Here is a 13,388-nt window from a genome sequence, read left to right as displayed (position 1 = left end):
CAAACAAATAACTCTGACTAATTTAGTCCTCTGTTTACTCCCAGATTTATTGTGAGGTTATCCCAAAGAGAAATGCGTTAGCACAAGCTAACACAGAGCTGGAAACTGCCACAACAAAACTCTCAGGAGTCCAAAAGAAACTGATGGTGAGAGCAACATTTTGAATCGCTTAATAAAGACAATATCTTGAAATGCCTTGGGATGAAAAACATTTCGATCATCCCTTCTAATGTTCTTCTTTGCTTCGCGTCTTCAGGATCTTGACAGCAGCCTACAGAGTCTCACCACTCAGTTTGAGAAGGCGACTGCCGAGAAAATCGGTTGTCAGGAAGAGGTGGCGTCCACCAACCAGACCATCGAGCTGGCCAACCGACTGGTCAAGGGCTTGGAGGTGAGCAGGGAGGGACCGGAGAGTTAGGTCGTGCCATTTGGGCTGGACTGGCAAAAGCTAAACTGTCAATTTATCCAGGAGGCGCACATGGGGAAGCGCGAGTCGCGAAGGCGCGTCTGCAATGTGGAGTAGAAGTTGTTACGTCCTGGGAGGAGAAGCTGACAGTAGTGTTAACAGGATTTTTCCAGGCTGGCCAGGCAGCCTGGTGGGCGACTTGTGAGACAGGTAGAGAGGGCCGGACCGCAGGAGACGCATGGCTGAACTGGGCAACTGGCAGCTGAACGCTTTCCAAATGGGAAGAGGGCGAGAGATGAAAGGATTGCAAAACAGGCTCACTGATTTCATGCAGCAGACAGACTCCTAAAATATTCATTTAAAGTTGGGTGTTAATTATTCGGATCTAGTTCTTATTTATAAGTTAAAAAGAGTATCAAAAATAGGAAATGGAATGTGAATGTGTATTTTCTAATGCTGTATACGTAACTGGGTCAATATTATATTCTGCCCCTTTCTAATTCCTTTGCGGTTCTCTGTGAGTGATATGAAATATGGCAGTTCCAGTGGCCCTTTGCTAAATTTGACTTTCATATTCCAGAAAACAAATGTGGTTTACATGCAGCAGCTTGGCTTTTAAGCATATCAAGATAAATGTTTTGTCTTTATGGCATTGACCTGGAAGCAATAGTGTTGAGACTAATAAATCAGGCTGTCTATATTTAATCATTAACTTTCCTCAAAGCCTCAACAGCTGTTGGAAATTAACAATGTCTCAGCCCAGACTGAGTGATATTACAGGCAATCCATAATACATTAGAGTAAAATTATAGTGATTCTTAACTGTCTGAGAATTTATTATGTGACATAATCTAGATCCACGGCCCCTTGTAAGGAAATGCCAGGCGTGATTTATCGCCGCATTGCTGTCACAGTCGTAGTATCGAAGCGTTGGATTAATGTCGAATTGATGCCGGCGGAATCTGGAGCCGCACCAACTTTTCCAGCTACTTTAAGCTGGGTTTGCGTTTGTTCTGCTTACATTTCCGCGGGACGAATAAAGCGTCATTTTGAATTTGCCAGCTAAAATCGGCTTCTGTCTCCTGTGCTCTCAGTCAGAGAAGCAGCGCTGGTCTCAGACCACCGTGGAGTATCAGAAGCAGGAGAAAACTCTGTGCGGTGACGTCCTCGTTGCCTCGGCGTTTGTCTCCTACTTGGGTTACTTCACCAGGCAGTATCGCCAGGAGCTCCTGAATAACGTATGGATCCCTTTCCTCAAGTCCCAGAAGGTAGGCTCTGGAAGCATTTTCTGCCGGCCACACGACCACAGCACAGAACTGAGCTCAGCGTTCACTCAGCACTCACTGGCACCGTCCCTCCGTCTGTTCCAGTCCTCTGTGCCCCTGACAGACGGCCTGGATCCCGTCCTCATGCTTACGGATGATGCCGCCGTGGCTGCCTGGCACAACCAGGGCTTGCCAAACGATCGGATGTCCATCGAGAACGCCGCCATCCTGACCACCAGCGAGCGTTGGCCGCTGGTGGTGGACCCGCAGCAGCAGGGCGTCAAGTGGCTGCGGCAGCGTCTGGGCCCGGAGCTGAGGGTGGTGCAGCTGGCAGAGGGACGGTGAGGGCTGCTATCTGTTGCAATCACAGCGGCGCTCACATGAGGGAAGCTTATGTACAATCAAATGTTTGTTTTTTTGTAAAAAAAAAAATAATAATAAAATCTCTTGGCATTTTTTCAGCGGCTATCTGGATGTGATTGAGCGAGCTCTTGCCTGCGGTGAAACGGTCCTGATTGAAAATCTGCCAGAAAAAGTGGATCCAGTGCTGGAGCCTCTACTGGGCAGAAACACCATCAAGAAAGGGAGGTTTGTATTACAGCAACAGGATGTTTCATCTCTATCAAATATTTAAAAAGGAAAAAAAAAAATTCAAAGGATGAAACCACCTCGCCACCAGTTACAAACGATTTGGTTTTATGTGAGAGACTAGTTAGAACTGCGGTTCCACCACTCAATTTCTCCCACAACTCCCAGTAGGACGACAGGATCAGACCTGCCAGCCGGTTGAGTCTCGCCACGGATTGAAACACCACCAAGACGTGACCGAATGCATTATTACCGGCCGCTCTTCAGGCTGCTGATGAATTTGCGGCACGTGCTGTGAATGCCGAGGCCCACATATTGATTAGCCCCTCACGGCGTTTGATAGATGTATATTTGTGTGTTCATATTCTTTTAGCGCGGTGAATATTAAACAGCCGAGCGGCGGCATAAAGGCCGAATGGAGCGGCCATGGTTATGTATAAGGACGGCCGTCCACTGATGAGACGGCGGCGCGTGCCCGCGGTGAAGTCATTGATCCTCCATCATGATGGACAAACACCATTCAGCGCGACTCTGTCCGTGGTGCTGATGTGCTGGTTTCTGCCCCCTGCCTGCCTGCATCCATTTACTTTAGATGTAATAGGATCGAATCAGCTTAAATTTCAAGGCCATGAATGTTTGTTTTTTATAATTGCAAAAATCGAGATAATGTGTTAATTGTAATTAAATGTGGTACTTTCTTACGTTTAATCATAAACCACCACTAATTGTATTGATCCTCAACCATCTTCTTTGCAATATGTTTTTTCTACGCGTCGTCTCGTCCACCCAGAGATTCTCAGTAATTACCTTTGTCGAGTCTCCAGCTAAAAATCCTGCAAGTGTTCGACCAATAACTGAACAGATGGAAGCTACCGCATATTGACGTCCTCCTTTGACTCGCCTCTCAAAAATATGTACATCTTTCTCGCCCCGATCCAATATTCAACCGTGACTATTGAGCGCCTTGGCACATGCGTGATCATTGCACTTCCTGCCCGAGTCCTGTCTGTCCGCGCCTAACAATCAATCATAGCAATCTGATTATAAGTTTATCCCTTGTAGATGACCCACGCACTTGTTTCTGTCAATGATTAATTCAACCTGCTGGCGGCGGCCATGATGGATCTGGTGGAGATCCACAGCTGAAGTTCATTAATAATTGGAATGTTGTAGAGTGTGAAGTAATGAATACTAATTATTCCTTTCATGGCTGACGGAAGACTACAAGCCAATCCATCAGCGGGGACTTTAATTTGGTGGAGTAATGGTTCTATCAATAGTACATTAATTCTCACTTGTGAAGATATAGAGTTGAACCAAACCCAGGCCATGAGGACCTCGTGCCATAAAACTGGGGCCTCGCATGACGACCAGGGGGTAATTAGAGAAAAATGAAAAGCCACCAGTGTCGTCAGGCAAGTGCTAATTTAATTGAAATGCAGGAAGAGATAAATATTGGCTGCGGTGGTGATAGTCTTTAAGAATTTCCTTTCTGTCCCAGGGTAATCTGCCTGTGGTTTAACTGACATATTCAACCAGAAGGTAGTTTTTCTCGAGTGGGGGTGCAGTGAATGCCAGTGTTTCTGTTTACAATCAGCAAAATCCAAATGCATCTTACAAAAGTCTTTGCTCACCTCATTTCTTCTGTCCTCTGGATCAAGACGACCGCCTCCCCTGCTGCCACTGAGGAGTGAACTAGTTTCTGGTTGCTCACCTCTAAACTTCCTCCTTCACCAGGTACATTCAGCTCGGAGGGAAGGAGTGTGAATACAACAGCAACTTCCGGCTCATCATCCACACCAAGTTGGCCAATCCCCACTTCCTGCCTGAGCTTCAGGCCCAGACCACCCTCATCAACTTCACAGTGACCCCTGTCGGTCTGGAGGAACAGCTGCTCGGGCAGGTGGTGTCCCGTGAAAGACCCGACCTGGAGGCTCTGAAGGTGAATCCAGATTGTCGAGCATTTTGGAGTTTATGTTCAAATTATATCTAGATTTCTATAATACACATCTATTATGCTTTATTATCTGCCCTTTTTTCTGTTTCCCTCTTTTTTGGCGGGTGCCCGTCACTGGGATGTTTTATTACAAAACACCACAGAATTCCCAACTGATTTAAGAATGCGTCATGTCTGACACTGGCCCAACAAATGTTATTTTTCTTCTTTCCCAAGATGGAGCTGACCGTGCAGCAGAACCACTTCAAAATCGAGCTGAAGAGGTTGGAGGACGATCTGCTGAACCGGCTGTCGGCGGCTCACGGCAATTTTCTGGGAGACATTTCTCTGGTGGAGCAACTGGAAAACACCAAGAACACAGCCACTCACATCCAGTGCAAGGCGAGGCTCCGCGTCCAGTGCTGTTGCTTCTTTTAAAAAACATTTCTTTCTTACTTTTTTTTTTTGCCCCCTCATTCAAGTGTTTTATGACTGTCACTTAGGGACACCCCCACCCCCAACATACTACATTAGCTGCAAATGATAGTTGTCGGGAACACGTGTAATGAGAGTGCTGTGGAGCATGACTGAGAGCCTAAAAGCTCATTTTGTGCAACCGGAACGCACAGGTGGCGGAGGCCAGAGAGAACGAGACAAAGATCAACGAGGCTCGTGAACTCTACCGCCCCGCCGCCGAGAGAGCGTCGCTCCTCTTCTTCATCATCAACGACCTCAGCCGGATCAACCCCATGTACCAGTTTTCTCTCAAGGTGAACCCGTCGGGCCCCCAAACTGATTTCACTCCATGATTAGTTTTTTGCTTTCCGTTGCATTCATTCAAATCTGCCTTACTTATTGTTTTGTTTTGGTTTTTTTTTGCTGTGCCAGTGCCACTGACCTCCTCTCCTCTTCCTCTCTTTCCCAGGCCTTTAATGCCGTGTTCCACAAAGCGATGGGCGCGGCAGAATGGGACGAGGACGTGCGGCGCCGGGTGCACGCTCTCACCGAAGCCATCACCTACTCTGTGTTCCTGCACACCAGCCAGGGCCTGTTCGAGACGGACAAGTTAACCTTCCTGTCGCACACCACCTTCCAGGTAAGGGACTCCCCCACCCCCACCTCCACCCCACCCAACCCCACCCCTCCCCCAGCCCCAGCTGTCATCCTCATCAATCAAAGCACTTTTCTGCCCCCACATTAGCTCCAATTAAAAGCAGTCAGCAGGACCTGCGCTGCGCTATTGATTACCTCTCCCGCCGCCCAGCCGGCCCCCCTGCACCGCTGCTCAGACAGTTGGTTCTGACAGGGAGGCCGGTTCTGATGGCATAATGCAATTATCTGTCATTGTGCCAACTGTTTTCACCCCCCCCGAGCAGGCTGCCCCGCACCGCCCACGCAGGCCGTCCTTCACATGGTTATTTTGGATTCTGACTCACTGCATTGCACCCCCACCCCACCCTCCAACCCTCCCCTCCTGCTCCTCCTCCTCCTCCTCCTCCTACACAAAAGAAAGAAAAATTTCTCTGACTTTTCAACAGTTGTGGGGGATCATTTGAAATGAGATCAATGCTCCATGGATCATGACTAACTGCTATGGGCTATCCCCCCTCCCTAATCGTCCCCCTCCCCCCTCCCCCCACACCATACACACACACACACATACACACACTTCAGATTCTGCTCAAGCAGGGCCAGATTGATGTGCAGGAGTTTGACTTCCTGCTGCGATTTCCCGTGGAGCCCACCACCGTCAGCCCCGTGTCCTTCCTCTCCGCTCACACCTGGGGAGCCATCAAGGTACCGTCTTGGCCGTGGCATCAGCAGGACGAAGGGGTCCAATAATGGTTGTTGTTGCTGCAAATGTTCAGTGAATGTGTTTTTATTTGGAGGGCAGATGGTCTCTACGCTGGAGCACTTTGGCGGGCTGGACAGGGACATGGAGAGCGCGCCCAAACGCTGGAGGAAGATCGTTGAGTCGACTTGTCCGGAGAAGGAGAGACTCCCGCATGACTGGAAGAATAAAAGTTCTTTCCAGAAGCTCATCATCCTTCGAGCTCTGCGTCCTGACAGGATGACCTACTCGCTGCGGTAAGGACACGATCGATCCAAGGTTGCTGTTGTCGGAGGTGCTGCGCCTCAACAAGCTTTTTGCGAATGTTTTCACCAGAGCCTTTGCGGAGGAGAGCATGGGATCAAAATATGTCGAGGCAACCAGGCTGGAATTCGACAAGTTGTATGAGGAGAGCAGCCCGTCCAGCCCCGTGTTCTTCATCCTGTCGCCTGGAGTGGATCCACTCAAGGATGTTGAGAAACTAGGTTTGCCATTTTCTTTTTCTTTTTTTCTTCCCAGCCGAATCTGGTGCTCATCCTCTTGGTATTCTCCTCTTGCAGGACTGAAGCTTGGCTTCACAATCGACCAGGGCACTTTGCACAACGTGTCCCTGGGACAGGGGCAGGAGGAGGTGGCTGAGAGGCTGGTGAAGAACGCCTCCAAATGTGGACACTGGGTTATTTTACAGGTGAGCTCCTCCAAACAGCCTTTAATCCGCCTAATGATATCATCTCAGCCCATGCGCAGGAGAGGTTGACTCAATTTGGTTCAATAGAAACCATAATTGGCTAGATCAGCTCCGTAAGTGGCGCCAGCGAGGAGGGGAATCCTGCAGCCCAGTGGCCCAGTGGCTGCAGGTGTTCATTCAGGATCTGCAAGGAAACAAAATTATACATGCAACCCCTAAAAATATTTTAATGCACTCAAATGTGACGTTTTCACAAACAAATGTTTTTGTTTTTTCGTCTTTGCCCAGAACGTCCACTTGGTGGCGCGCTGGCTGCTCACTCTAGACGGCCTCCTGCAGGCGGCGGCGGCCGACTGTCACCCAGACTACAGGCTCTTCATCACGGGGGAACCTGCCGCCAGCCCCGAGCAGCACGTGATCCCCCGAGGAATCCTGGAGAACGCCGTCAAGATCACCAACGAGCCTCCAACAGGGATGAACGCGAGCCTGCACGCAGCCCTCAACAACTTCAGCCAAGTGGGTTCAGAATTCCAGAAGAAGAAAATCAAGTCGAAATCATCAGCTCACCTTCTTAGCGTTTTCTCTCCTTTTCTTCCCTCCTTCCTTCCTTCCGTCCTTCCTTCCCTCCCTCCTCTTCTGTTTCAGGACACTCTGGATCAGTGCTCCAGAGAACAAGAGTTCAACTCCATGTTCTTCTCGCTCTGCTTCTTCCACGCTTGCATTACCGAGCGCCGTAAATTTGGCCCGCAGGGCTGGAACCACAAATACCCCTTCAGCACCGGAGACCTGACCATCTCCGCCAGCGTCCTCTACAACTACCTGGAGGCCAACACCAAAGTATTCTCCTTTTACACACACAATGAAGTCATTTGGGGTTTTTTTTTGCCCGACGGAAGCCGAGTCATTTCATGTAATTGCTGTATTTTCCATTTTATTTTGATTTGTTGTTACGTTGCGCTAATTGTAGAATATATTATTTGATCTCGCTGGGGCGTTACTCTACACTGTCTTCCAGCCTGGTTTTCCGCCCCTCTCCTTTTTTCTTTTTGCCACATTTCTTCTCTTAAAAAAATGACGCGCTCAACATATAATTTGACTTTATTTTCTCGAAGACAAAGAAATCTATTTTTGGGGTGTCGCTTCACCACTCGCATTTCTCCCGGAATCCACCATTACTCTGGTCTCGGCCAATTATGTCTCGTAGGTTTCCTGCCCTCCAAAAATGAATGCCCTTCATTATGTTAACCAAACACTAACCTGTATGTGCGTATACAGAGAATTCATTAGGCGGCCAATGGAGCGTAATGCTAAATGTAATTACATGCAGCCAATGTGACAGTTCATAATGCCACATAAGTGATCACTGCAATTAGAGCTGATGAAGGAAGCAATTTGCGAAACAATACAGGTACAAATGATTGTGAACCTCCAGCTTTTGTAATTTGTTATGAATCACAAGTTCGCTTCTCCCTCCTTCACCCTCGCCCGTCACCGTCTCCCGCCGAGGCCCAGGCGCTTCTGCTGCACGTTAGGCCGGCGTGCGCGCATGTGTGCAAAGAAACGTAATTCTGTTACGATGCCCCACCTTCATCTTGATTATGAGGGGCCCTGTTTGATAGGGGACCATGTGGCTGCAGCCGGCTCCAGAGGAGGGATGAGAAAATGTGTGTCAGGTGTTCCTGCAGAGGAAACAAGGTGCAGAAGCCCACCGGCTGACTGGTTAAGTGTGTTCCAGTCCATGCAGGTGCCCTGGGAGGACCTGTGTTACCTCTTTGGAGAGATCATGTATGGAGGCCACATCACTGACAGCTGGGACAGGAGGCTGTGTAAAGCATACCTGCAGGAATTCATGCATCCCAAAATGGTGAGTGAGACTGAGACCATGAGACTGTTGCTCAAAGTTGGGTTTCATCTACAAATCATGAAGTCTGTGTGAGTTTTATCCAGGTAAATGGTGCCCTCTTGGGTTGCAAACCTTAACTGCAATAAAGCCTTTCCACGTTTTCCTGTCTAAACTTCATGTTTTTCTTCACATCTTTTCTCTTTGATGTGAGTATTTTTGATAAGTGCCACAACTTGAACCTAAAAGATTAGATTAAATCTATTAATATATGAATGACTATATGTGCATATACACCCCCAGTCAAAAGTCTTTACAACTCTCTGCACTGCAGATAGATACTGAAGACATCAAATAAATTAGCAATATATATGTAATTACGCAGCAAAGAAAAACAGGTTCAATAACTCTAAATATGCTTTTTGTGAAAGGTGGCAATTTAGAAGGATTGAAATATAAAACGTGTTTGAGTTATTTGACACTTTATTGTTTCCTACATAATTCCATGTGTGTTCACGTAGTAGTTCTGATGCCTTCAGTGAGAAACTGCAATGTCAATAGTCATGAGAATGAAAGAAAAGACATTCAATTCATAGGCTGACTCCAAACTTTTGACTGCTAGTCTATAGATATTGTTTTTTAATTAAACGCTCATTTTATTGTGGTTTATCTACAGTTGTGTAGCTTCTGACCTCCTTCTCAAATTTTTCTCCTGCAGTTGGAGGGGGAGCTCCACCTGTGCCCTGGATTTCTGGCCCCTCCCTTCGCCGACTATGCGGGCTATCACAGCTACATCGACGAGCACCTCCCCTCGGAGAACCCCACCCTCTATGGCCTCCACCCCAACGCCGAGCTGGAGTGCCTGACCGTCGCCTCGGACGGCCTCTTGAGGACGCTGCTGGAGCTGCAGCCTCCGGACGCCTCGGGCGGGGAGGGCGTGGCTCAGAGCGTGGAAGAGAAGGTTGCGTGTTTGCAGTGGCGCCGGTGACACGCATATCCGCTCCCATCATTGATCCTGGTGTGTCTCATTGGCCAGGTCAAGTCGGTCATAGAGGAGATCCTGGAGAAGCTTCCGGAGGAGTACGACGTGGCGGAGATGGCGGCGAAGACGACCCAGCGAAGCCCCTACGTCCTGGTCTGCTTCCAGGAGTGCGAGCGCATGAACCTGCTGTTGGCGGAGATGAGGCGGTCCCTCAGCGAGCTGGCGCTGGGCCTGAAGGTACTGGCCGCTTCCTACAAGTTCAAGAGGCGGCGCTCGCTCGCAGGGCTTTAACCAGAGGGACTGTGTGTGTCCCACAGGGGGAGCTGAGCGTCTCCTCCAGCATGGAGGGCCTCCAGTCGGCTCTGTTCACCGACTCGGTTCCAGTGTCCTGGGCCAGGATGGGGTGTCCCTCCACCAAAACACTGGCACAGTGGTAACCAGCCTGTCACTCATTCACGAAATGAGTTTTGGAATCAGCCAAGTGGCGGTCGGTTCCCTGGTTCTGACTTTTCCTTTCACAGGTTTGCCGATCTGACGTCCAGCTGCCGGGAGTTGGACAGCTGGACTCAGGACCTGGTTCTCCCCGCCGTCGTTTGGCTCTCGGGCCTCTTCAACCCTCAGTCTTTCCTCACCGGTGAGACAGACAGGCGGGAGAGCCAGTTTGTTTTCATATCTTTATTGTCATTTAAACATGCATCACATCGCAAATGACAACTTTTCATTTTTGAGCACCCACCAAGTCTAGAATAAAACCCGCTGCACAGCACAGTCTGTCTCAGGAGGATAGTAGCATTCAGAAACATGGAAAAAATAGAAATACCATCACAAAGTTCTGAAAAAGGTAGCACACAACTATCCATGTTTGTGAATTTTTCCCGTGGTTTAGGAAGTGTCGTCCAGAAAAAGTTTAGACACCTAAGGTCCCACATAATTAAAGAATGGAGTCCGTGTATCTTCAAACATGTCACTTACCTTTAGCCCAGTCAGTATTCCACAGGAAATACAAGATTCAATAGAATCTAAAATATATTTTATAATATACTATGTGCGGGCAGCGTATGTCAGCGCGCACAACAGTTTTCTTCTTGTGTATGCGGGACTCCTAGCAGAAGCCACAGTGGATCAAACCAACGTCTTGATTGAAAACAAGATTTGAGACGGAGGGCTTTACAAAACACACCCGACCGCAGGATGTTTTTGGTCGAGTGACGCTCTTCCTCCTCCAGCCGTGCTGCAGAGCATCGCCAGGAAGAACCTCTGGCCCCTGGACAAGATGACTCTGACTGTGGACATCACCAAGAAGACCAGAGAAGACTTTGGACATCCGCCGAGGGAGGGGGCCTACATTCACGGACTCTTCATGGAAGGTCAGAGTCATTGTAATATGTATCCACATAAACCTCCTGATTATTTTAGATTTATACTTCCTCACACTTCCCGTCTCACACCGTTGACAGGTGCCTGCTGGGACACTCAGGCCGGCGTCATGTCTGAGGCCCTTGTGAGGGAGCTGACCCCCGCCATGCCGGTGCTGTACGTCAGAGCTGCACCTGCAGAGGAGCAGGAGCTGAAGAACACCTACGCCTGCCCAGTATACCGCACCAAGCGGCGGGGGCCCACGTACGTGTGGACCCTCCACCTCCAGACCAGACAGCCAGCTGCCAGGTGGACCTTAGCTGGAGTAGCACTGCTGCTGTCAGTGTGAGGCACTCAGACACGAGGCACTCATCCAGAAAGTGTTAATAGGATATTTTTTTGTGTGACACCATTGGATAGTTTATTCCCATTGATGTATGTTTTTTTTATTTTTTTTAAATCTAAAACTACTAACGCCAAACAAGATGTGATTATTCTTTTATCTTGAGGAAGTATTGTTGCTCTACGTGCTAAATACGTGCCTGTGCCAAAATGATTGAAATGCAGCAGAGATGAACCGAAGAGGCGGAGATGCGTGTTTGTGCCTGCGCTGGACCTGTCGTGCGCCCGTGTGTGTGTGTGTGTGTGTGTGTGTGTGTGTGTGTGTGTGTGTGTGTGTGTGTGTGTGTGTGTGTGTGTGTGTGTGTGTGTGTTCAGCTCTGTTGAATGTCTCCCCAGAGATGTTTCAGCCCCGGTGTGATTTGTTGGCCGCTTAATGTCTCCATCACGGACCATGTAATTTTGGGTAGGGAGCATATTTTATTGGAAGGTCAAGATTAAAAAAAAAAAAAAAAAAAAAAAAAAAAACAGATCTCCCAGGCCGCCCTCTGCCTGCACGGCGCCACACAATGGCGTCTGGAGGCTTCCCGCACGGAATTCCCAGGAGATGATGTGCGCGGCCGCTATTGACTTTTAAATGAGGTGCGTTTGACATTGACCTTTTGTATGGCAGCGGCGGAATACTAACAGACTGGTGTAATTCATTCAGCGGTGGTGGTGGTGGTGGTGTGGGTCTCGTCAGTGGGATCCATTGAGAGACACCAGTAGCGTTCCGTGAGAAAGCGGCGCATTAGATGGCTCATCCTTTATCCGGCTGCACTCGCTGTTAGCAGCTGATTCCAGTTGATATGAAGCAAATCAAACCTTTGTCTGAGGCCTTATCTGAAAACGTTGCTTTAGTCCAATTGTAATTTGGGGAAGGTGTTGTGCAAAAGCGCTGATGGATCAGCACGTGTCTTATTATATTCTCTGAAGTCTCCTGTATGTCACAGTGAGGTGTAAACACTGCAGGAGCTCTGAGGGTCAAGTGCGGCTCCAGGGAGAAGCATCGCTCAACAAGCACAAACAATTCCAAGAGGAAATTGTGGTGGCTTTCAGGAGCGGATGCACCTGCTTAAATGAACCATTAGAATTTATTATTAAATTCAGGCCTATTTGACTGGAATTGGAGCCTCGTATTAATGAGGACAGGTGCAGGTTTTTATCAGCAGAGATAAACAGGAGACGCTGCGACGGACAAATTACAACTCGCGAAATGTTTTCATTAATCTGCGCGGGTGTATGTGTGTGTGTGTGTGTGTGTGTGTGTGTGTGTGTGTGTGTGTGTGTGTGTGTGTGTGTGTGTTGGGGGGGGTCGGATGAGATTTCCCCTCCGATGCTAATAACGGCTGTTGTTGCTCACCAATTCGTCCTGCGTTTTGTCTCTGGCGCGCGGAGAGAGCGAGCGAGCGAGCGAGCGAGCGCGAGCGCTCGGCTCTTCCTGTCGCTCCTCTTCATCGGCCCTCCCTTCCTCTCATTAGCGCGCGGCGGCCGATAAGCCAGTCATTTGGTGACAGCGAAATGATACAGTGGCGCCAGTGTTTGGGAGGAGCTGGCAGTGTGAGGGGGCGCAGCGCGGCGGGGGGTCCTGCCACAGAGAGTCACGCTAACTGGCTGAGCGGGACGCCGGGTGTAAAGTCACCGGGGGGCATCTGGGCCACGACTCGGCCTCACGCTGAGACCTGAAGCGCATCACAAATTGCGTCTCTCTCTCTCTCTCTCTCTCTCTCTCTCTCTCTCTCTCTCTCTCCCTCTCCCTCTCTCTCTCTCTCTCAGCTGCGTCGGTGCATCTTCAACCTCACTTTTACCATCACAGCGCTGTCCCTCGTCTTGTTTGGCCTTTTTATGCATATATGAATGTCTTTGGTACTTAAAGGTATTTTATCCGCTGAGCTATACTGCAGTGTCCCTCATTACTCAGCGCTGTCTGCTTGTATTATTGTATTTGAGGCCGGTTGTATTGTTGTCCGTGTGCCAAAAGAGCAGTGATGGGCTTTTTGTTTTGTTTTTTTCAGACAGAAAGAAATTGCTTTTTTTGGGTCATATTTTTTGCCATACTGCAAAGTAGCTTGAGTGGCAAATATATATCTATGGTATTAAACAGAGGGATTGTGTAAT

At 48.9% G+C, this 13,388-nt stretch overlaps 1 protein-coding gene across 4 annotated transcripts in view; it reads left to right on the top strand.

The window, feature by feature from the left end:
* The window catches only part of LOC142888602 (dynein axonemal heavy chain 11), a 37,072-nt gene extending 24,971 nt beyond the window's left edge, over positions 1 to 12,101 (top strand). The window contains exons 61-83 of one of the 4 annotated variants that reach the window (XM_076027100.1): positions 45 to 146; positions 257 to 391; positions 1,501 to 1,674; positions 1,777 to 2,012; positions 2,134 to 2,259; positions 3,997 to 4,201; positions 4,433 to 4,597; positions 4,825 to 4,965; positions 5,121 to 5,291; positions 5,885 to 5,992; positions 6,090 to 6,283; positions 6,363 to 6,511; positions 6,587 to 6,714; positions 7,003 to 7,230; positions 7,360 to 7,551; positions 8,450 to 8,578; positions 9,273 to 9,515; positions 9,591 to 9,773; positions 9,854 to 9,969; positions 10,058 to 10,170; positions 10,763 to 10,903; positions 10,994 to 11,557; positions 11,610 to 12,101. In XM_076027100.1, the coding sequence (XP_075883215.1) occupies positions 45 to 146; positions 257 to 391; positions 1,501 to 1,674; positions 1,777 to 2,012; positions 2,134 to 2,259; positions 3,997 to 4,201; positions 4,433 to 4,597; positions 4,825 to 4,965; positions 5,121 to 5,291; positions 5,885 to 5,992; positions 6,090 to 6,283; positions 6,363 to 6,511; positions 6,587 to 6,714; positions 7,003 to 7,230; positions 7,360 to 7,551; positions 8,450 to 8,578; positions 9,273 to 9,515; positions 9,591 to 9,773; positions 9,854 to 9,969; positions 10,058 to 10,170; positions 10,763 to 10,903; positions 10,994 to 11,241 (3,627 nt within the window). In that variant the 3' untranslated portion in view covers positions 11,242 to 11,557; positions 11,610 to 12,101. Of the gene's footprint in view, positions 1 to 44; positions 147 to 256; positions 392 to 1,500; positions 1,675 to 1,776; positions 2,013 to 2,133; positions 2,260 to 3,996; positions 4,202 to 4,432; positions 4,598 to 4,824; positions 4,966 to 5,120; positions 5,292 to 5,869; positions 5,993 to 6,089; positions 6,284 to 6,362; positions 6,512 to 6,586; positions 6,715 to 7,002; positions 7,231 to 7,359; positions 7,552 to 8,449; positions 8,579 to 9,272; positions 9,516 to 9,590; positions 9,774 to 9,853; positions 9,970 to 10,057; positions 10,171 to 10,762; positions 10,904 to 10,993; positions 11,562 to 11,609 lie in introns of all 4 variants that reach the window. The other 3 variants (XM_076027091.1, XM_076027074.1, XM_076027083.1) reach the window with 3 other exon arrangements.
* The last annotated feature ends 1,287 nt before the right edge of the window (positions 12,102 to 13,388 follow it).

The sequence above is a fragment of the Nelusetta ayraudi genome, unplaced genomic scaffold, assembly GCF_046127955.1.
Source record: "Nelusetta ayraudi isolate G7.1 ecotype Tasmania unplaced genomic scaffold, CSIRO-AGI_Nayr_v1 ptg000003l, whole genome shotgun sequence".
In the NCBI taxonomy this organism is placed as follows: domain Eukaryota; kingdom Metazoa; phylum Chordata; class Actinopteri; order Tetraodontiformes; family Monacanthidae; genus Nelusetta; species Nelusetta ayraudi.
This window is presented reverse-complemented; position numbering and strand designations above follow the sequence as displayed.